The sequence below is a fragment of the Oncorhynchus keta genome, chromosome 21 (assembly GCF_023373465.1).
Source record: "Oncorhynchus keta strain PuntledgeMale-10-30-2019 chromosome 21, Oket_V2, whole genome shotgun sequence".
Classification (NCBI taxonomy): domain Eukaryota; kingdom Metazoa; phylum Chordata; class Actinopteri; order Salmoniformes; family Salmonidae; genus Oncorhynchus; species Oncorhynchus keta.
Genome location: NC_068441.1, coordinates 26,803,330 through 26,825,648, shown reverse-complemented (window position 1 = coordinate 26,825,648; position 22,319 = coordinate 26,803,330). Strand labels below are relative to the sequence as shown.

Genomic DNA, 22,319 nt, shown 5'->3' with positions numbered 1-22,319 from the left:
TGAATCTGCCAGACCTCTGGAGGACAAGTGAAACAGCCTTGAGGTGAGGTGGAGTGGGCCCAGCTGTCCTCTATCCTTTTTATGGTGGGGTTTCTGTTGTGATGAATTATGCCACCATCAAGGGGTGAGGCCAGGGTGAGGAAACTGATAGAACAGGTCTGCTAAAGAGGTGGAGCTTACAGGGACAGGGACTGTCTCCCTCCTCAACCCCTCACCCTCATCTCTCATTTATCACAGCTCACAACTCTAAGGCTAGCTGGCGGAACAAGAATGGTTCTAATGTGCATTTTCTAAATGGGTCGATACATTGGCCCTGTGTTCAATCGGACAGAGCACAGGAGAACCAGAAAAAGTAAATCAATGTTCTATGTATTTACTCTCGCATTGCAGATAATGGCATGCACACACACACACACACACACACACACACACACACACACACACACACACACACACACACACACACACACACACACACACACACACACACACACACACACACACACACACACACACACACACACACACACACACACACACACACACACACACACAGAGGAAGCCTGGAGATAGGCAGTGATGTGCTGAAAGGAAGGTTGAATCATCTCATTCCAGGAAAGTATTGATGCATGCAGTTCACATAAAGGGATCCTGGCTGCAGCAGAGGAAGGCACTAATAGGATTCATATTTTCCTGAAAATCTACCAAGTTTCAATACCGGGAATAATTCCAATTTACTGCAAAAATAGAAGTGCCCATTTAAAGCGTTTAAAACCAAGATATCGTCCCTATGCCAGGCCAATAAGAGGGGCTTTGCACCACCTTGTAGGCTTGGTTGCACCACTATGTAAAGATTTCAGAGAAAGTGAATCTGATATTTAATAGTGATAAGAGTAACTATCTTTGATCGCGAGAGACATTGTTGTGAATTGTGAAACAGGCAGTTCATGTTCCTCAACTCATTCAGCACTAGGCTATCTCGACACAGAGCGTTCAGGACGCACAGCGTGCACCCTGAGTATAGCGTTGTCAAATCATACAAACTTTTTAATGGCAGTCAATCAAAAGTTAAATGACAAAAGTTGCTAAGCTTGCTAGATAACCTCCTTCAACGAATGACAGAATATCTCCTATATTTGGCAAAATCAAGTTGACGATTATGCAGATAGCAGATCAACTCATAAATAACAGGGAGATGAAGAGTAGAAGTAGTTGCAATATCAAGGTATCTTAACCCAGACCAAAATATCCATATCTTCTCTCATACCGTTTGTTGATCACACATTCTCTACTGAAGCTCTCATATGGGCAGCAGTACGAGACAGACCAGAGAAGCTCTCATATGGGCAGCAGTGCGAGACAGACCAGAGAAGCTCTCATATGGGCAGCAATACGAGACAGACCAGAGAAGCTCTCAAATGGGCAGCAATACGAGACAGACCAGAGAAGCTCTCATATGGGCAGCAATACGAGACAGACCAGAGAAGCTCTCATATGGGCAGCAATACGAGACAGACCAGAGAAGCTCTCATATGGGCAGCAATACGAGACAGACCAGAGAAGCTCTCATATGGGCAGCAATACGAGACAGACCAGAGAAGCTCTCATATGGGCAGCAATACGAGACAGAGCAGAGAAGCTCTCATATGGGCAGCAATACGAGACAGACCAGAGAAGCTCTCATATGGGCAGCAGTACGAGACAGAGCAGAGAAGCTCTCATATGGGCAGCAATACGAGACAGACCAGAGAAGCTCTCATATGGGCAGCAATACGAGACAGACCAGAGAAGCTCTCATATGGGCACCAATACGAGACAGACCAGAGAAGCTCTCATATGGGCACCAATACGAGACAGACCAGAGAAGCTCTCATATGGGCAGCAATACGAGACAGACCAGAGAAGCTCTCATATGGGCAGCAATACGAGACAGACCAGAGAAGCTCTCATATGGGCAGCAATACGAGACAGACCAGAGAAGCTCTCATATGGGCAGCAATACGAGACAGACCAGAGAAGCTCTCATATGGGCAGCAATACGAGACAGACCAGAGAAGCTCTCATATGGGCAGCAATACGAGACAGACCAGAGAAGCTCTCATATGGGCAGCAATACGAGACAGACCAGAGAAGCTCTCATATGGGCAGCAATACGAGACAGACCAGAGAAGCTCTCATATGGGCAGCAATACGAGACAGACCAGAGAAGCTCTCATATGGGCAGCAATACGAGACAGACCAGAGAAGCTCTCATATGGGCACCAATACGAGACAGACCAGAGAAGCTCTCATATGGGCAGCAATACGAGACAGACCAGAGAAGCTCTCATATGGGCAGCAATACGAGACAGACCAGAGAAGCTCTCATATGGGCAGCAATACGAGACAGACCAGAGAAGCTCTCATATGGGCAGCAATACGAGACAGACCAGAGAAGCTCTCATATGGGCAGCAATACGAGACAGACCAGAGAAGCTCTCATATGGGCAGCAATACGAGACAGACCAGAGAAGCTCTCATATGGGCAGCAATACGAGACAGACCAGAGAAGCTCTCATATGGGCAGCAATACGAGACAGACCAGAGAAGCTCTCATATGGGCAGCAATACGAGACAGACCAGAGAAGCAGGGAAAATGTTCTAGCTGTATTTTGACATACTTAGGCGAGAGACGTGCTTTCATAATGCAACCTATGGATTACAGAATACAGTTTGGAATTTTCATGTGAGACAGGAGTCAACATATTGGGTTTCAGTGAGATTGGGGCCGGACGGGAAAATAACCTAGGCTCTAGGACAGGAGAAGATAATGTTTTCCCTCATGTCTCTTAATTGTTAACATACTTCATGTCTGTGACAGAGATGACTATGTAGTGAATTGTGCATAGGCCCACCAAATGTTTGATTATCTGAAGAGTCACAATGACAACGCAAAGAGGCACGCGTTCTTTTCTAGGCTATACTCTTGGGGTTTCCTGTAGGGTTTATTAACTACATTCGTGTCAGTTGTGCTGTCCAGCAGTGTCAATTATGTGTGTGCTTTGGATTTATGCGACTTTGTGTGAAGTAAATACACTAGGCTAAAGGCTTCGATGCGACAACCTGTTTGATTATGTGCGTATTAGTTGATCATCTGCTGCTGTGGAACTGCATTAGTGCGACATTGGGGGAAAATGTTGTAATTTCCCGGGTCTTGTCATTACATTTTTTCAGGAAATGTGAACAGTGTTCCCAGGGCAGATCCCGGTTATCCATGTTAATCCCGAGAAGGTACCAGCAGCAGCCACTCCAATTAGGGCCATGCCCTGTTTAAGCAGCACATCTTGCTGCAGTCAGGCTGCGTTTACACAGGCAGCTCAACAATGTTATTATTATTTTTACCACTAATTAGTCTTTTGGCTAAAGCAATTAATTGGTCTAAAGATCAGAATTGGGCTGCCTGTATAAACACAGCCTCAGAGCTCTATTGCATTCGGTGGGTCTCCAGCCCAGTGACTATCTCAAAGACTATGGACCTTTTGATGAAATGTTTTTGATAGACTGAACAGTCAAATGGTGGCAAGAGATATTTCAGTTACAGTTTTGACCTCTGTTGAGTTATTAAGTGCTTGAACAGTGATATATACTCTGATTTGAGCTAGACCTTTTATTTAGCAGTTTGAATTCCGCTTTCAAAGTGATAAAACAGCAGAACATTTTCATGTTTGCACCGGTCCTTTGGCTCCAGTGTCCCGGTCATGCACACACACACACACACACACACACACACACACACACACACACACACACACACACACACACACACACACACACACACACACACACACACACACACACACACACACACACACACACACACACACACACACACACACACACACACACACACACACACACACACACACACACACACACACACTGTGCCAGGTGATGGCCCTGGTCCAGGTTTGTGATGATCCATCAAGGATGTGTCAGAACAGCCAAACCATGATTAGTTTATGCTTTTGATTTAGGGTCTGCAGTGTTGCTGCAGACCCCACACACACGCATGCCTGCACATACACACAATATTACAATTCCAGTGCAGCCCTGGCCGTAGATGCAGAACCATTAGCTGTACAGGACCAGTGGAACCACACCCTTGTTTTTGAATTCTTTCTTTTTCTTTTCAGTTGATTGAACAGTTCAACTTTGAGACATGGTGACAGAATATGTCACAAGGTTAATGGCTTGTTTGTTAGAACAGATTCTGTTTGTGATTGTACTGCTGAATGGAGCTCTGTGTGGAAATGTGTTAGTAGAACATCCTGACCTAGCTGCTCTGGTTGAGTGGGGGATTTTTGTGTGTCATGCTCTTTGATGGGTTTGCGTGTGTGTGCGTGCATGTGTGTGCCGGTTTGACGGTCTGTCTCCGGCTAAGGTCAACAATATTGACTGGGATTTGCCAGTAATGACATGGAAAAGGTACACACACATACCACACACACACACATAACTGTATCATACATTGATTTGTATTGTATGTCCTCTGAGCCATCCAATTACACTTCTGAAAGGTTCCTGCAACATTGTAACAATGACATTGAAATATAAGAGCAGCATTCCCTTGATCTGAAACCAGATTTGAACCCTCAGATCCAGTACAGTATAGGACGTTGTCAATAAAACGTCACAATATTATTATTATTATTATTATTATTAATACAGTGCACAGCGTTCGATTTGCCTGCTGGGGTGCAAGGAGACCCCACCTGTAATGTCAGATATGTGAGGGTAGCCCATCCATTTGGCATGTAGCTACACTCTTAGAAAAAATGTGCTATATAGAAGCCTTTGAAGAACCCTTTTTGGTTCCAGTTAGAACCTTTTTGGTTCCAGGTAGGACATTGTTGGGTTCCATGTAGAACTCTTTCCCCATCGGATTCTACATGGAACTCAAACGGGTTCGACCTCGAACCAAAAAAGGTGCTCTTATGGGGACGGCCGAATAACCCTTTTGGAGCCCTTTTTCTAGGCAAACAACATGCCATTAGCTTGCTTCATCAGAGATTAGGCTTTTGGAAAGAGCTTAACATCGGCAAGTCCTCGTGCTGTTAAAGTTGTCAGTTGGACTACTGTCATCACCGCTATAGATGGCAAGAAAGTCAAACAATATTTGGATATAATGCCATTTATCCCCTGAAAGTTTGCTTATTATGTAGCTAGCCATATTGACTTGATCTGTTTAGCTAGCTAATTTGACGTAGTCCATCAATGTAGCCTATCATGTCGGCCAGCAGCAATCGTGATTAAACACTCTTAGCAACAATGTGGGAAATGGGATGTTAGGTAACTTCGCTAGGTAGGCCTACATAGGTTGAAGAAAACAGTACCCTAGGTCGACTTACCGCTATATGTGTAGCCAACTGTACAACGTTTCTACTAGTGGCTTGCAAAGTAAACATTATCAGCTAACAGTGCATCTGCAAATGCCCCCTTCTGCTGCTTGACAGGCAGAGCCCACAAAGGAAGGGAAATGAACCTAAACCACTAATACTTGTCAGGTATAGGTAACTTTTATTTTATATCACTCAAATATCCAATTAATGGTGGCCGATATTGTGCAATATCATGAGGCTACCCTCATGTATCTGAAATGACATGATCAATTGATGTTTACTGATTGTGAAAAGCATGCAGTTACTTGCTCTATAACTCTGATGATAGAGATAAATGTGTGCAATTGTTTTGCATGGAATAACCGGGAATGTGTCATTCTGACTACGCTCTTCAAGAGGTGATGCTATTACAACCAAATACTTAACATTTATATAACAGTCCTTTCAAAGCTGCACGCAGTTTTCAATGGTTTTAGTGGAGCTGGGAGTCTTCTTTCCCCCCAGCGGGCAAATCAAAAGCTCTGCACATTATTGTGACGTTTTATTGATGATGACCTATAGAGTCAATGAGATGCACAGGCCTTAGGGACAGATTTCGACTTAAAATATATGCTTTTTCTACGCATGCCTTTCCTACGCACTTCTCAGTAGTTGGTATTCAGACTTACGTTATGCAAGTGCGTAACGGGCTTTGCAGGCGCGGTCCCCTTGCAGGCACTAAATACATTTAATTCAACCGCATTAAAGTACATTTCAGCACCAACTGGTAGATTATTTATATATATATATATATATATATATATATATATTTGTATATACAGTGCATTCGGAAAGAATTCAGAATCCTTGACTTTTTCCACATTTTGTTAATTTGCAGCCTCTAAAATGTGTTAAAATAGTGTTTTCCCCTCATCAATCTACACACAATAGCCCATAATGACAAAGCAAAAACTTGTTTTTAGAAATGTTTGCTAATTTATTTAAAAAAATAAACAACTGAAATATCACATTTACATACGTTTTCAGACCCTTTACTACTTTTTGAAGCACCTTTGGCAGCGATTACAGCCTCGAGTCTTCTTGGGTATGACGCTACAAACTTGGCACACCTGTATTTGGGGAGTTTCTCCCATTCTTCTCTGCAGATCCTCTCAAGCTCTGTCAGGTTGGATGGGGAGCGTAGCTGCAAAGCTATTTTCAGGTCTCTCCAGAGATGTTCGATTGGGTTCAAGTCTGGGCTCTGTCTGGGCCACTCAAGGACATTCAGAGACTTGTCCCGAAGTCACTCCTGCGTTGTCTTGGCTGTGTGCTTAGGGCTGTTGTCCTGTTAGAAGGTGAACATTCACCCCAGTCTGACGTCCTGAGTCCTCTGGAGCAGGTTTTCATCAAGGATCGCTCTGTACTTTTCTCCGTTCACCTTTGCCTCGATCCTGACTAGTCTCCCAGTCCCTGTTGCTGAAAAACTTCCCCACAGCATGATGCTACCACCACCATGCTTCCCCGTCGGGGTGGTGTCAGGTGTCCTCCAGACGTGACACTTGACATTCAGGCCCAAGAGTTCAATCTTGGTTTCATCAGACCAGAGAATCTTGTTTCTCATGGTCTGAGAGTCTTTGGGTGCCCTCCAAGCAGGTTGTCATGTGCCTTTTACTGAGGAGTGGCTTCCGTCTGGCCACTACCATAGTGGTTGTCCCTTTGAAAGGTTCTCCCATCTCCACAGAGGAATTCTAGAGCTTCTCCCCCGATTGCTCAGTTTGGCCGGGCGGCCAGCTCTAGGAAGAGTCTTGGTGCTTCCAAACTTCTTCCATTGAAGAATGATGGAGGCCACTGTGTTCCTCAGGACCTTCAATGCTGCAGAAATGTTTTGGTACCCTTCCCCAGATCTGTTTCTCAACACAATCCTGTCTTGGAGCTCTACGGACAATTCCTTCGACCTCATGGCTTGGTTTTTGCTTTGACATGCACTGTTAACTGTTGAACCTTTACTTATACAGGTGTGTCCCTTTCCAAATCATGTCCAATCAATTGAATTTACCACAGGTGGACTCCAATCCAGTTGTAGAAACATCTCAAGGATGATCAATGGAAACAGGATGCACCTGAGCTCAATTTCGAGTCTCATAGCAAAGGGTCTGAATACTTATGTAAATAAGGTATTTCAGTTTTTAATACATTTGCAAAAATGTCTAAAAACCTGTTTTCGCTTTGTCATTATGGGGTATTGTGTATAGATTGCTGAGGATTTTATTTTTTTAATCAATTTCTGAATAAGGCTGTAACGTAACAAAATGTGGAAAAAGTCAAGGGGTCTGAATACTTTCTGAAGGCACTGTATATTTTTTTTTTGTTGGTACTTTTACCCCCTTTTCTTTACAATTGTTAGCTACAGTCTTGTCCCATCACTGCAACTCCCCTACGGATTCGGGAGAGGCGAAGGTCAAGAGCCATGTGTCCTCCGAAACACAACCCTGCCAAGCTGCACTGCATTTTGACATACTGCTTGCTTAACCTGGAAGCCAGCTGCATCAGTGTTTCAGAGGAAACCAAAGTCAGCTTGCAGGTGCCCGGCTGCCACAAGGAGTCGCTAGAGCGTGATGGGACAAGGAAATCCTGGCTGGCTAATTGTGCTCCGTATCATGGGTCTCCCGGTCAGAGCCGGGTGTGACACAGCCTGGGATCGAATCCGGGCCTGTAGTGACGCCTCAAGCACTGCAATGCAGTATCTTAGACCGCTGCTCCACTCAGGAAGCTTAGGCACATTTTTGGGTTAGGAAATGTACAGTGGGGCAAAAAAGTATTTAGTCAGCCACCAATTGTGCAAGTTCTCCCACTTAAAAAGATGAGAGAGGCCTGTAATTTTCGTCATAGGTACACTTCAACTATGACAGACAAAATGACAAAAAAAATCCAGAAAATCACATTGTAGGATTTTTTATGAATTTATTTGCAAATTATGGTGGAAAATAAGTATTTGGTCAATTACAAAAGTCTATCTCAATCCTTTGTTATATACCCTTTGTTAGCAATGACAGAGGTTCTATAGAGGTTCTGTAAGTCTTCACAAGGTTTTCACACACTGTTGCTGGTATTTTGGCCCATTCCTCCATGCAGATCTCCTCTAGAGCAGTGATGTTTTGGGGCTGTTGCTGGGCAACACGGACTTTCAACTCCCTCCAAAGATTTTCTATGGGGTTGAGATCTGGAGACTGGCTAGGCCACTCCAGTACCTTGAAATGCTTCTTATGACGCCACTCCTTCGTTGCCCGGGTGGTGTGTTTGGGATCATTGTCATGCTGAAAGACCCAGCCACATTTCATCTTCAATGCCCTTGCTGATGGAAGGAGGTTTTCACTCAAAATCTCATGATACATGGCCCCATTCATTCTTTCCTTTACACGGATCAGTCGTCCTGGTCCATTTGCAGAAAAAAAAAACAGCCCCAAAGCATGATGTTTCCACCCCATGCTTCACAGTAGGTAAGGTGTTCTTTGGATGCAACTCAGCATTCTTTGTCCTCCAAATACGACGAGTTGAGTTTATACCAAAAAGTTCTGTTTTGGTTTGATCTGACCATATGACATTCTCCCAATCTTCTTCTGGATCATCCAAATGCTCTCTAGCAAAACTTCAGACGGGCCTGGACATGTACTGGCTTAAGCAGGGGGACACGTCTGGCACTGCAGGATTTGAGTCCCCGGCGGCGTAGTGTGTTACTGATGGTAGGCTTTGTTACTTTGGTCCCGGCTCTCTGCAGGTCATTCACTAGGTCCCCCCGTGTGGTTCTGGGATTTTTGCTCACCGTTCTTGTGATCATTTTGACCCCACGTGGGGAGATCTTGCGTGGAGCCCCAGATCAAGAGAGATTATCAGTGGTCTTTTATGTCTTCCATTTCCTAATAATTGCTCCCACAGTTGATTTCTTCAAACCAAGCTGCTTACCTATTGCAGATTCAGTCTTCCCAGCCTGGTGCAGATCTACAATTTTGTTTCTGGTGTCCTTTGACAGCTCCTTGGTCTTGGCCATAGTGGAGTTTGGAGTGTGACTGTTTGAGCTTGTGGACAGGTGTCTTTTATACTGATAACATGTTCAAACAGGTGCCATTAATACAGGTAATGAGTGGAGGACAGAGGAGCCTCTTAAAGAAGAAGTTACAGGTCTGTGAGAGCCAGAAATCTTGCTTGTTTGTAGGTGACCAAATACTTATTTTACACCATAATTTGCAAATAAATTCATTAAAAATCCTACAATGTGATTTTCTGGATTTTTTTTCTCATTTTGTCTGTCATTGTTGAGGTGTACCTCGGATGAAAATGACAGGCCTCTCTCATCTTTTTAAGTTGGAGAACTTGCACAATTGGTGGCTGACTAAATACTTTTTTGCGCCACTGTATGTATCCAATCCATGAAATATTGGAAAGTGGCAAAAGGTGTACAATAAGTTTTGAACAATAGTGCTATAAATCTACTCTAATCCTCACTAATCATGGAACTGTATGACAACGGTCCAGTCATTGTGAACCCTGTGCCAGGCTCCAGGTTTAACCTGCTACGTGTGGTCTGAGTTCCATAATGACTCAAATAGACTACATGTCCCAAATGATTGCACAACTTGTAATACGGTAGCCTAATATGATCCACTAATGCTAGTGATCCTCAGGAACACCTCCACAAACCCTACAGAGGAAAGAAAGGTAAATGAGATGGAATGATGCAAAATGTAAGATACAAATTGAAGCAAAACTAACACTGAAGTGACAGGTGTAAATGCATGTGGGTATTACTGATGAGGGATGGGGGGTTCTAAATGGACATATGGAATTGTTTTAAGATGGTCATACTATGGATCTTTTAGCTATGTGATTTAGAATTTTAGAACCCCCTTAATGGGTGGTTTGAGACGCATCCAATGCAAAAAACAGATATCTCTAGATTAAACTGACTGATTTTTAAAAATTATGTTACTTAGAATTGCGTGTGTCAATCAACTATAGTGGGTTAACATGATACAAATTGTAAAATAAAACAGAGAAAATCCTGGGTATATAATTAAAACATTCTAAAGCGCATTCAGCCCTAGACGCCTATAGCTTGGGTCTCCAAAGTTAATCCATTCAAATTATGAGGGCATACAATTTAAATTCTGAATAATGGCACAGCTATTTATTGCCTACTTCACTGTGGAAAGGGGAAATATCTAAAACAATTGCTTTGTGTATTTACAATCCCCTTCTCCTATCAGATTACTCATTTTCATACAGTAGCTCTTATGAATTTATAAATTACAGTGCATGAAGAATGCTGTTATTTTATCGGAAAAAAGAAAGTAGGTGCTTTTTCCACTTGGAATCGGCAGGTTCGCTCAACCTTATTCATGATTTTCTCTTGCGTAATGGTGGAATTATTAGGGAATTGAGTCAATGTCAGAATATAGTGTGTCTGTAGATACACCTTCATTTCTTAGATCTCCACCCTGAACGAATAGCAGGTGAATAGCTTGCTAGTCTCATGCTTAAGCTCAAATTCAGAATACGGATAGAGAGTAAAGTGCATAAAAAGGGAATAGCGTTCCATTTATGTGCACTTAACTCGGGTTGGAATCGGCCCCTTAGTGAATAGATAGATGCCACAGTTTCCCGATCATATCCTTATGTAGTTGTCTAACTAACACACACACTCTTACCGCACCCACTGCTTATTGTTTTACCCCCTCCAGGCACTGACTGAAATGTACTAGGGTTGTCACGATGCCAACATTTTATTAATAACGATACTATACCAGGCCAAGTATCACGATACGATACCAGGTAGTATCGAGATGCCACAGGGAAAATGTGTCTCCGCTGTGCATCGTGGCACACAACTTTCGCATTATGCATTATTTTCCAGAGAACTCATAGCCCCTCATTGATTAAACCTTACACAATGATTCACATGTCATTGTGGCAGTAAGCAGAACAATAATACATGAAACTCTCATTACTGTTTCGTGGTTCTTTTGATCGGTAGGATGACAAATTCAGTAGTATCATATGAAACAGTACTATGGTATTCATAAATCTTGGTATCATAAGTATCATAACGTTTTGGTACTGTGATATTACCATGGTACCGGTATATCGTAAAATACTAAAGTGTACACGCACGCACACAGGAACACGCATTCACACACTGATATCCATATCAAGTGGGTGGAAGCATCCATCCATATGCATGAGGAGAGCTTTATTTAATCCCTACTGTTAATCACTACTGCTTGGTCAAAGGTAGGTAAAGGTTGCATTACTATGGAAGAGTAATGGTCAGAGTGGGAATTATTCAGAAATGACCCCCACCCACACTGTAGACTTAACACCAAGTACATGAGGCCTGCTTTTTATTTAATTTTTTATTTGATTTAAGATTTATTTAACTTGGCAAGTCAGTTAAGAACAAATTCTTATTTACAATGACGGCCTACCAAAAGGTAAAAGGCCTCCTGCGGGGACGGGAACTGTGATTAAAAATACAAAACACAGATCACAACAAGAGAGACACCACAACAATGGTAAAGGTGGAATTATCAACAACATAGCATGGCAGCAACACATTACTTCTGCATGTGTGTTCAGATGGAGTACTCCTGGTAAACATGCTGAGCTCTGAGCATTAGGTCCAAACAGATCACTTTCCCACGAGCACACCACCCACATCAACTAATACTACATCACTCCCCCGCTCCTCCCTCACACACACACAGACACAAACACACACACACACACACTGCAGTGTAAGCAAAAATCATGTGAGAACACCAACAATGTTTATCATAAATGTGGTGAAACAAGTTCATCTAGAAACCTTGATCTCTCTGAAGATACAGTACAATATCACCGCAGCCAACTAGCAGCATCAGTCAGTCTGATAGATGTGTCACTTTGTTTATTTATTGATTCAACTCTCCCTGGATGGCACAGATTGGAGGTTTCACTGGCCTGCCTGACCTTCACATCTCTTGTCTTCTTCAAGCCCAGGCCTAATGTGTGTGTACGGATGTGTTTGTGTTTGTGTTTGTGTGTGTGTGTGTGTGTGTGTGTGTGTGTGTGTGTGTGTGTGTGTGTGTGTGTGTGTGTGTGTGTGTGTGTGTGTGTGTGTGTGTGTGTGTGTGTGTGTGTGTGTGTGTGTGTGTGTGTGTGTGTGTGTGTGTGTGTGTGTGTGTGTGTGTGTGTGTGAGTCTGTGTGCACATGTATGTGCCTGTGTGTATGTGTGTATGTCAAATTTCAATCAAATGTATTCATAAAGCCCTTCTTACATCAGCTGATGTCACAAAGTGCTGTACAGAAACCCAGCCTAAAACCCCAAACAGCAAGCAATGCAGGTGTAGAAGCACGGTGGCTAGGAAAAACTCCCTAGAAAGGCCAAAACCTAGGAAGAAACCTAGAGAGAAACCAGACTCTGAGGGGTGGCTGGTGCTCTTCTGGCTGTGCCTGGTGGAGATTATAACAGAACATGGACAAGATGTTCAAATGTTCTTAGATGACCAGCAGGGTCAGATAATAATGATGAGAGTGGTTGTAGAAGGTGCAACAGGTCAGCACCCCAGGAGTAAATGTCAGTTTTTCATAGCCGATCATTCAGAGTATCTCTAGAGAGTGGAAAACAGCAGGTCTGGGACAAGGTAGCATGTCTCGGTGCGTGCGCCAGTGTTTGTGAAAGAAACAACCATCTGACCTATATTCCACTTTTTATGCATTAGTGTCATCCTCTGAGGCTCCTAATGTGAAATAGCCTCTGAGGCTGTTCTGACTGAAGTTTGAGTTCTCTGTGAGTTATCAAGTGTCTGTGCTTTGATGCTGGTTTTTGATAGGAAATCATCCGTTAGGGCCAGTTAGTGGCTCTTTGGAACTGAGAATGGGGTTTGGTGCTCCAATTGACCTTTTGACACAGATGACAAGGACTCTGAGACACCTTGCTGCCTGCCTTCCTCCAGACTTGCTCCAGAGACCATCTTTGCTTGCTCTCCCCATTTGACCACCTCCCTCCGATGACCACTCAGGCCATGCACTTTCCCACCCCTCCACATGACCTTCCATCTCATTTTTTGTGTTGCTTTAAAGCGCTTTGAGATGCATTGTGTAATGAATAGCACTATAAAAGTTACATTTATTATTATTATTATTATGATGTTGATCTAGTTCCTCACAGCTTCTGTTTGTACATGTGAGTGCGTGTCCGTCCGTGTGTATGTGTGAATGAGGTCATGTGTATGTGTGTAAACGTGTGTATGTGTGAATGAGTGCATGTATATGTGTGTAAACGTGTGTATGTGTGAATGAGGTCATGTGTATGTGTGTAAATGTGTGTATGTGTGAATGAGTACATGTGTATGTGTGTAAACGTGTGTATGTGTGAATGAGTACATGTGTATGTGTGTAAACGTGTGTATGTGTGAATGAGTATGTGTGTAAATGTGTGTATGTGTGAATGAGTACATGTGTATGTGTGTAAACGTGTGTATGTGTGAATGAGTACATGTGTAAACGTGTGTATGTGTGAATGAGTGCATGTGTATGTGTGTAAATGTGTGTATGTGTGAATGAGTACATGTGTATGTGTGTAAACGTGTGTATGTGTGAATGAGTATGTGTGTAAATGTGTGTATGTGTGTGTGAGGTTCTAATGTTATACTCTTTTGAAAAAAGGGTTGCAAAGGGGTTATTTAGCGGTCCCATAGGATAACCTTTTTGGTTTCAAGTAGAACCCCTTTGGGTTCCATGTAGAACCCTCTGTGGAAAGGTTTCTTCATGGAACCTAAAATGGTTTTACTTGGATCCAAAAAAGCTTATTCAAAGGTTTCTCCATTTTAGGTTCTAGATAATACCTTTTTTCTAAGAGTTTATTTTCTGTGTTTGTATCTTCCAGAGGGCAGATGAGGAAGTGGTAGTGGACCAAGGAGGAACCAGCTCAGTCCTCAACATCCACTATGAGAAGGAGGAGCTAGAGGGTGAGACACCTGACCACCTCATTAACCTTTTTCTGTGTGAATGTGTGCTTAACAATTGAGCTCATATATTTTTCAGCACAGGAGTCGGGCAACCACTGTTCATGTGCAAGTGTGTATATATATTTGTGTATTTGTATGAGCATATTTGCATGTGTTAGCACAACATTGTGTACCATGCAGGTTTGTTCATGAGAGAATGCCAAGTGTATCTTTCTTTCTAGTGTGTGTAAGTGTGTATGTGTTTGTCCATCCCTGGCCATGTTCTGGTTCAAATGTATAGAGATCTACATTAATAATGGATCCGCCAGGTAGGCCTGGGCAGGTTGAGGGGGGTCTACTCTGTCATTGGTTTGTGTGTCTCACTTTTCTCTGTAATGAGGAGAAAGCTGGATAGAGAACTGAACACACCCTGATGATTTGACTCTTCTAACTCTCCTATAACACATTATTCTAACAACCTTCTCATAGTATTAACGGGTAGCTGTCGACTCACATCAAGTACATTTGCACTGAATGTTTATCAAGGTAGCTGACACGCGCACACACACAGACGCGCGCGCATGCACAAACACAGACACAAACACACGCACACAGCCGCCAACATGTGGCTGGCCAAAGGCTGTTCTGTCATGCATTATTCATGACTGCCTAACAGATGAGATTGGGCAGATTCAACAAATTCAACAGCTACTTGATTCCTGACTGCTGTGAGCCTTTAGAACTTGAACTCTTATTTACTTCATCCTGCCCTTAGCTGTTTTACCTGTCCCATTGTGCTGGATAAGCTAAATCAAGCTTACCTAAAGTATTTATAGAAAACAATGTAGGACCCATGTTGAATATGCATCATTGCACCAAGCTAAATCACAAAACATTTGTTCACTCTCTCTCTTTCTCAGAGTTTTTATAGTGCTGATGTGAGGGCTATTAAATGTGTCTCTCTCCCTCTCTCTGATCCACCTCTTCTCCTCTCTGTCCCACCTCACACTCTCTCCAGGCCACAGGACTCTGTTTTTGGGGGTGAGTATGCCCATGGGTAGACAGAGCCACCGCCACCACCGCCCCCATGGCTCACGCCACCGCAAGAAGGACAGGAGGGCAGGGAACGCTACGCAGCAGGACGAGGAGGGAGAGGGGGCCTCAGTCTCTCATGGTGACATACGCACACAAACTTGTTTTCTATCCTCGAGGAGACCTAAAATTGATTTGCATTCAAAATCTAATTTTCCCTAAGCTTAATCATAACCCATAACCCTAACCCAAATCCTAAACCTAACCCCTAACCCTAATTGTAACCCTAACCCTAAACCTAACCCATAACCCTAATTGTAACCCTAACCCTAAACCTAACCCCTAATCTTAAAATAACATTTGTCCTCATGGGGACGTGGGAAATGTCACCAGGAGGGAGAATCTTCCTTGTTTTATTATCCTTAAAGAGACTTTGGGGGATTTTAGTTCCCCATAAGGATAGAAGAACAAGACCACACACACACTGTACACGTGCAGCAATTTGACTATGTTCAATCCAAACAGGGTCATGTGGAATTTCAATGAAATCCTATATAAATGTTTCTGTGTCCATGAATGAACATGGACACTAACTGTACATCATGTCCAAGGTTGCTGGCTGCTGGTCCATGTGGGGAACATTTCTCTGCAGTTCTATCCCTGAGGTTGTTCTATGGGAAGCCATTCACATGTGTAGGCTGACCTACGTGTTTATCTTTCCTCTCTGTTAGAGAGAGGATGGTAAACAAATCAAGTCAATACTGCAGCACAGGACACACTGCTAATGCAACCTGCCTCAGCACCCCAGGCTAATATGGATAAGCATGCTGATTAGGCAGCCCAGAGCAGGAACTGGCACGCATAAAACACACAAACACACACACACACTATTGTGTCAGTGTCAGGGGACAGGGGGGTCCATCTGCAATATGGTCTGAAATACTGTAATATCTTTGAGGTCAACAAGATTTAAGTCAATAATCCCTCCATCAACACAGACAGGAAACAATTGTAAATATCTAAACAGTCCATCTCCTATCATTATTTAATCTGCTTCTCTTCTCTTCCCAACCCACACATCCTATCCTACTACCTCTGCTCCCACCATTATTTCCTCTTTCTCTATCGTTTCATCATTCTCCCTTTTCCATCTCTCTTCTACCCAAATCTCTATCCTTCCTTTTCTCTCCTCTTCATTGCTCCTCTGTTCATCTCTCTTCACCTTCCCTGCCCTGTATCCCTCTATCTTCCCTCTTAATATCTCTCCCCTCATCATCTCTCTTTATCCATCCTTCTCTCTCCCCTCATCATCTCTCTTTATCCATCCTTCTCTCTCTCCTCTTCATCTCTCTCACTCCATGTAGACACTCCATCCCAGCGTGTCCAGTTCATTCTGGGGACAGAGGAGGATTCTGAACATGTGGCCCACGAGCTCTTCACTGAGCTGGATGAGATCTGTGTCAAAGAGGGCAAGGACGCGGAGTGGAAAGAAACCGCCAGGTCAGGGAGGGACATAGGAGTGTGTGTATACGTGAGGCTTGTGAGAGTTCCTACATTGCTTTAACCGCTAAACATCTCTCTCATCCCTGTAGGTGGTTGAAGTTTGAGGAGGACGTGGAGGATGGAGGAGAGAGGTGGAGTAAGCCCTATGTGGCCACGCTGTCCCTCCACAGCCTGTTTGAGTTGCGTAGCTGCCTCATCAACGGCAGTGTGCTGCTGGACATGCAGGCCAACACCATCGAGGAGATCGCAGGTTAGTCAGACCAACACACAGACAGGGAAGAGCCTGTGGTCCAGACACATGTATGACTCCCCACCAGAGACAGGGGTTTAATTCCCATATCTACCTTCCCTCACCCTCTGATCTCAAATCTTCCAGAATAACGTTTCAAAATACAAACAAAGTATAATAAAACACTACACAGACAAATATCATCAATCAATCAATATATTGAACAGGAATCAAAAGTCCAGTTCAAGAATAGGTATTAAAAAAAGCACACATAAAACATCACCTCAACAGCTGCTACTAACAGACCAATTACAAATTCCCCAAAGAAAATATGACATATGTACAGTATTAGCTTTACATTGACAAGGAAATTGTCACCATATTGCTAGACTAGTCCCCCGCCCCTATAATATATAAAGTCATTACAGTCAAATGAGAGATGATGATGAGAACTTGCATGCATTGTGATGCTGGAGGGCTAGAGCAGTGAACTGTGTCTATCTCACACTGGCCTGACATTTCACCAGATGGACTGAGGGTGACAGGCTGAACAGGTGGCACCTGTCAGCTGCACCTGTCTGTCTAGATGATGTAAGAGCATTGTGTCTAACAGCATACAGAGACGGTCTTATCTTATCATGCATGACATGATAAAACACAACAATGAATATGCAGCCATGGTGGTGGTGAGCTCCACACCTCTGCTGATTATTCTCTGCAATCACACCAATCAGTACAGAAGGACACTTCAGTGCTGAGCGATTAGTGCTTTTTGAGGTCGGTTCAGTTTCAGTTCGATTATGACAAAATAATCATGGTTTTCGGTTTCATTTTCCTGCTCATTAAAAAAAATAGTCCTCCCTCATCTTAAATGGCACTGACCACCACTGTTAGTTACAGAGTCTATGGTTGTTTTTGTGGTGTGTCCTGGTGCAGATATGGTGTTGGACCAGCAAGAGGCGTCCCATGAGCTGGACGACAGTGTGAGGCTGAAGGTAAGGGAGGCCCTGCTGAAGAGACACCACCACCAGAACGAGAAGAAGAGGTCAGGCCATCACCAGCTCATCCCTGACATGGTGCGCTCTTTCGCCGATGCCGGACGCAAGCACTCTGAACCCCACATGGACAAGAGCGGTGGGTACCAGGAGAGAAGTGTGGGAGGAAGGGCAGAGAGAAGGGAAGGGGAGGATAGAAAGCAGGTTGACATTTATTCTCATGAATCTTGCCCTGGAGGCAGAGCTGATTTCCGTTAAATGGGCCAGCTGCTAAGTCAAAATTGGCTATATCGGAAAAATTCATGAAAATACAAACATGCTTTTTTGTCCTAATGTAATTAGGCTAGCAGTGTGGTTACGGTTAGGGTTATGTAAAAAGTCTGATTGTATTAATTGTGTCTGTGCCAGTCAGTGGCCACTCTGCAGAGCTACTTCCAGTACATGAGTCATTCCAATAAATACCAACATGCTGATGGAAAGGGGGGGAAAGGAGGGAAAAGGTGAGGAGGAGGGAAAAGTGAGAGAGGAAGTGAGGGAGGGAGTCAACAGGTGGATGACAGATAGAAAGAGAGTGGGGAGAGAGAGAGAAAGAGAGTGGGATGTAGTAACTAATCAGACAGCCTTCTATGATGTGTCAAAAAGTATAATTGAATTCTGTTAGTCGTCTGCCAGGAATCAATCAAATTGTTCCCAAAGACAAAATGTCTGATATATTAGCTGAACAACGATTAGTTTCACTCTCTTGGCAGTTGACCAGAAGTAGAGGAAAGTGTACCAACAGCACCTCACACACACTCCTCCACACCGCTCTGATCCCTCAGGTCCAACTGTCTCCCCCCAGCCTCCCGCCACCAACATAGAGGTAAAAAATGGAGCCAACCACGACAACAGCCAAGTGGACCTTAGCAAGGTACGCGTGTGTGTTTGGTACCACGGTGAAGTGACTCACTGCTGTCTGGATCAGAGAGCTGTGAAGATCACACCAGACACACAGAGAGAGAGAGAGAGAGAGAGAGAGAGAGAGAGATCTAATCCTCATGGGAGCCAATTCGGCTTTCTCCTTGAACAGCAAATACTTCTGTCGAAGGAAAAGTGGCCAAATATAGACAAATGCATATTGTTCAACAGCATCCGAATTAAACTCAACACCATACATATGGACCTAGCCATTACAGTGACTTGCACACCAGTATAATATAAGCAATGTACAGTGTTACACAGACCTCAGCACACAGACATCCCCTGACTGGGTGATACTGTGTGGCTGCTATGCACCATCCTGCTGGAATCAGTCACTGGTGCCAGTCAGGGAACATCTGGGCCACACAGCGCCCACCAGGGAGCAGCAGGGGTACTACACATTGTCTTACTATTACTGAGCCACATCCTGTCCCAGGCAGCCTTTATCATATATAAGATTGTTCAGATTTAAGGATGCATCTCAATACTATAGAGTGGTTTAATCTCCTTGTCTCCTTCCCTTCACCTGCTCTGATACGCATCATCAGACTGGTGAAAGCATATTCCTGATTCTGTATCCACTATGTGTTCTCAGATCAGTACAGATGAAGATGAGGAGAAGAAGTCAGGTTAGACTAAGGACTAGAAACCCAAGAAACCAAAGGCCTGAACTCATATAGTAATACTGTAAAAAGATACACAAGCATAGTATAGGTACATAGACAAGTGTGATACTGCAGCTACAGTGGGGCAAAAAAAGTATTTAGTCAGCCACCAATTGTGCAAGTTCTCCCACTTAAAATGATGAGAGAGGCCTGTAATTTTCCTCATAGGTACACTTAATCTATGACAAACAAAATGAGAAAAACAAATCCAGAAAATCACATTGTAGGATTTTTAATGAATTTATTTTCAAATTATGGTGGAAAATAAGTATTTTGTCAATTACAAAAGTGTATCTCAATACTTTGTTATATACCCTTTGTTGGCAATGACAGAGGTCAAACATTTTCTGTAAGTCTTCACAAGGTTTTCACACACTCTTGCTGGTATTTTGTCCCATTCCTCCATGCAGATCTCCTCTAGAGCAGTGATGTTTTGGGGCTGTTGCTGGGCAACACAGACTTTCAACTCCCTCCAAAGATTTTCTATGGGGTTGAGATCTGGAGACTGGCAAGGCCACTACAGGACCTTGAAATGCTTCTTACGAAGCCACTCCTTCGTTGCCCGGGCTTGGGATCATTGTCATGCTGAAAGACCCAGCCACGTTTCATCTTTAATGCCCTTGCTGATGGAAGGAGGTTCTCACTCAAAATCTCATGATACATGGCCCCATTCATTCTTTCCTTTACACGGATCAGTCGTCCTGGGCCCTTTGCAGTAAAACAGCCTCCATGCAGATCTCATTGTCTCCTTCCCTTCACCTGCTCTGATACGCATCATCAGATCATCAGAAGAAGATTGGGAGAATGTCATATGGGAGAATGTCATATGGTCAGATGAAACCAAAATATAACTTTTTGGTAAAAACTCAACTCGTCGTGTTTGGAGGACAAAGAATGCTGAGTTGCATCCAAAGAACACCATACCTACTGTGAAGCATGGGGGTGGAAACATCATGCATGGGGGTGTTACTTTGGTCCCAGCTCTCTGCAGGTCATTCACTAGGTCCCCCCGTGTGGTTCTGGGATTTTTGCTCACCGTTCTTGTGATCATTTTGACCCCACGGGGTGAGATCTTGCGTGGAGCCACAGATCGAGGGAGATTATCAGTGGTCTTTTATGTCTTCCATATCCTAATAATTGCTCCCACAGTTGATTTCTTCAAACCAAGCTGCTTACCAATTGCAGATTCAGTCTTCCCAGCCTGGTGCAGGTCTACAATTTTGTTTCTGGTGTCCTTTGACAACTCTTTGGTCTTGGCCATAGTGGAGTTTGGAGTGTGACTGTTTGAGGTTGTGGACAGGTGTATTTTATACTGATAACAAGTTCAAATACAGGTAACGAGTAGAGGACAGAGGAGCCTCTCAAAGAAGAAGTTACAGGTCTGTGAGAGCCAGAAATCTTGCTTGTTTGTAGGTGACCAAATACTTATTTTCCACCATAATTTGCAAATAAATTCATTAAAAATCCTACAATGTGATTTTCTGGATTTTTTTTTGTCTGTCATAGTTGAAGTGTACCTATGATGAAAATTACAGGCCTCTCTCATCTTTTTAAGTGGGAGAACTTGCACAATTGGTGGATGACTAAATACTTTTTTGCCCCACTGTATGTAGCCTACTGTGGCAGTATTTAGTACTGTATTAATGGCTTTTTGTGTATAGCTCAGGGATTTAGTTGAAGCATTCAAAAACCTCCTTCCTCTCCTCTCCCAGGTGGACATGCACTTCATGAAGAAGATTCCTACAGGAGCCGAGGCCTCTAACGTCCTGGTGGGAGAGCTGGACTTCCTGGAGAGACCTGTGGTGGCCTTCGTACGCCTCTCCCCTGCCGTACTGCTCACTGGCCTCACTGAGGTCCCCATACCCACCAGGTAGTCTACTGTGTGTGTGTGTGTGTGTGTGTGTGTGTGTGTGTGTGTGTGTGTGTGTGTGTGTGTGTGTGTGTGTGTGTGTGTGTGTGTGTGTGTGTGTGTCCTGCTCACTGGCCTCACTGAGGTCCCCATGCCCACCAGGTAGTCTACTGTGTGTGTGTGTGTGTGTGTGTGTGTGTGTGTGTGTGTGTGTGTGTGTGTGTGTGTGTGTGTGTGTGTGTGTGTGTGTGTGTGTGTGTGTGTGTGTGTGTGTGTGTCCTGCTCACTGGCCTCACTGAGGTCCCCATGCCCACCAGGAGTTCTACTGTTTTTGGTGTGTGTCTGTCTGTCTGTCCTGCTCACTGGCTTCACTGAGGTCCCAATACCCACCAGGTAGTGTTGGTCCTATTCTATGATTCTAATGCATTCATATGATAATGTTAGTAAGAGGGGACACACTCCAGAATGATTATTGGCTAAAAGCAGTTGGTGGCTGAAGTGTGTAGAATCTTCAGTAAATTAACAGAAAATGACAGACGATATTCTGGTCAGATAGGACAGCCACCTGATGCTTTCATAGGATAGTAACGTTGCGTATGATAGCATAGCAGTATCCAGTAGTATCCAGTATTGTTAACCCAGTCACTGTTGCAGGTTCATGTTCATCCTCCTGGGCCCAGACGGAAAGGCTCAGCAGTACCACGAGATTGGCCGCTCCATGGCAACCATCATGACTGACGAGGTAAA

General features: G+C 43.7%; 1 protein-coding gene across 3 annotated transcripts in view; it reads left to right on the top strand.

Annotated features, from left to right (window-relative positions):
- slc4a8 (solute carrier family 4 member 8) overlaps positions 1 to 22,319 on the top strand; it is a 58,336-nt gene that overhangs the window by 15,817 nt on the left and 20,200 nt on the right. For all 3 annotated transcript variants that reach the window (XM_052473591.1, XM_052473590.1, XM_052473592.1), the window contains exons 2-9: positions 14,279 to 14,360; positions 15,358 to 15,513; positions 16,736 to 16,871; positions 16,964 to 17,124; positions 18,040 to 18,237; positions 18,920 to 19,008; positions 21,436 to 21,593; positions 22,227 to 22,314. In XM_052473591.1, coding sequence (XP_052329551.1) covers positions 14,279 to 14,360; positions 15,358 to 15,513; positions 16,736 to 16,871; positions 16,964 to 17,124; positions 18,040 to 18,237; positions 18,920 to 19,008; positions 21,436 to 21,593; positions 22,227 to 22,314 — 1,068 coding nt within the window. The remainder of the gene's footprint in view (positions 1 to 14,278; positions 14,361 to 15,357; positions 15,514 to 16,735; positions 16,872 to 16,963; positions 17,125 to 18,039; positions 18,238 to 18,919; positions 19,009 to 21,435; positions 21,594 to 22,226; positions 22,315 to 22,319) is intronic.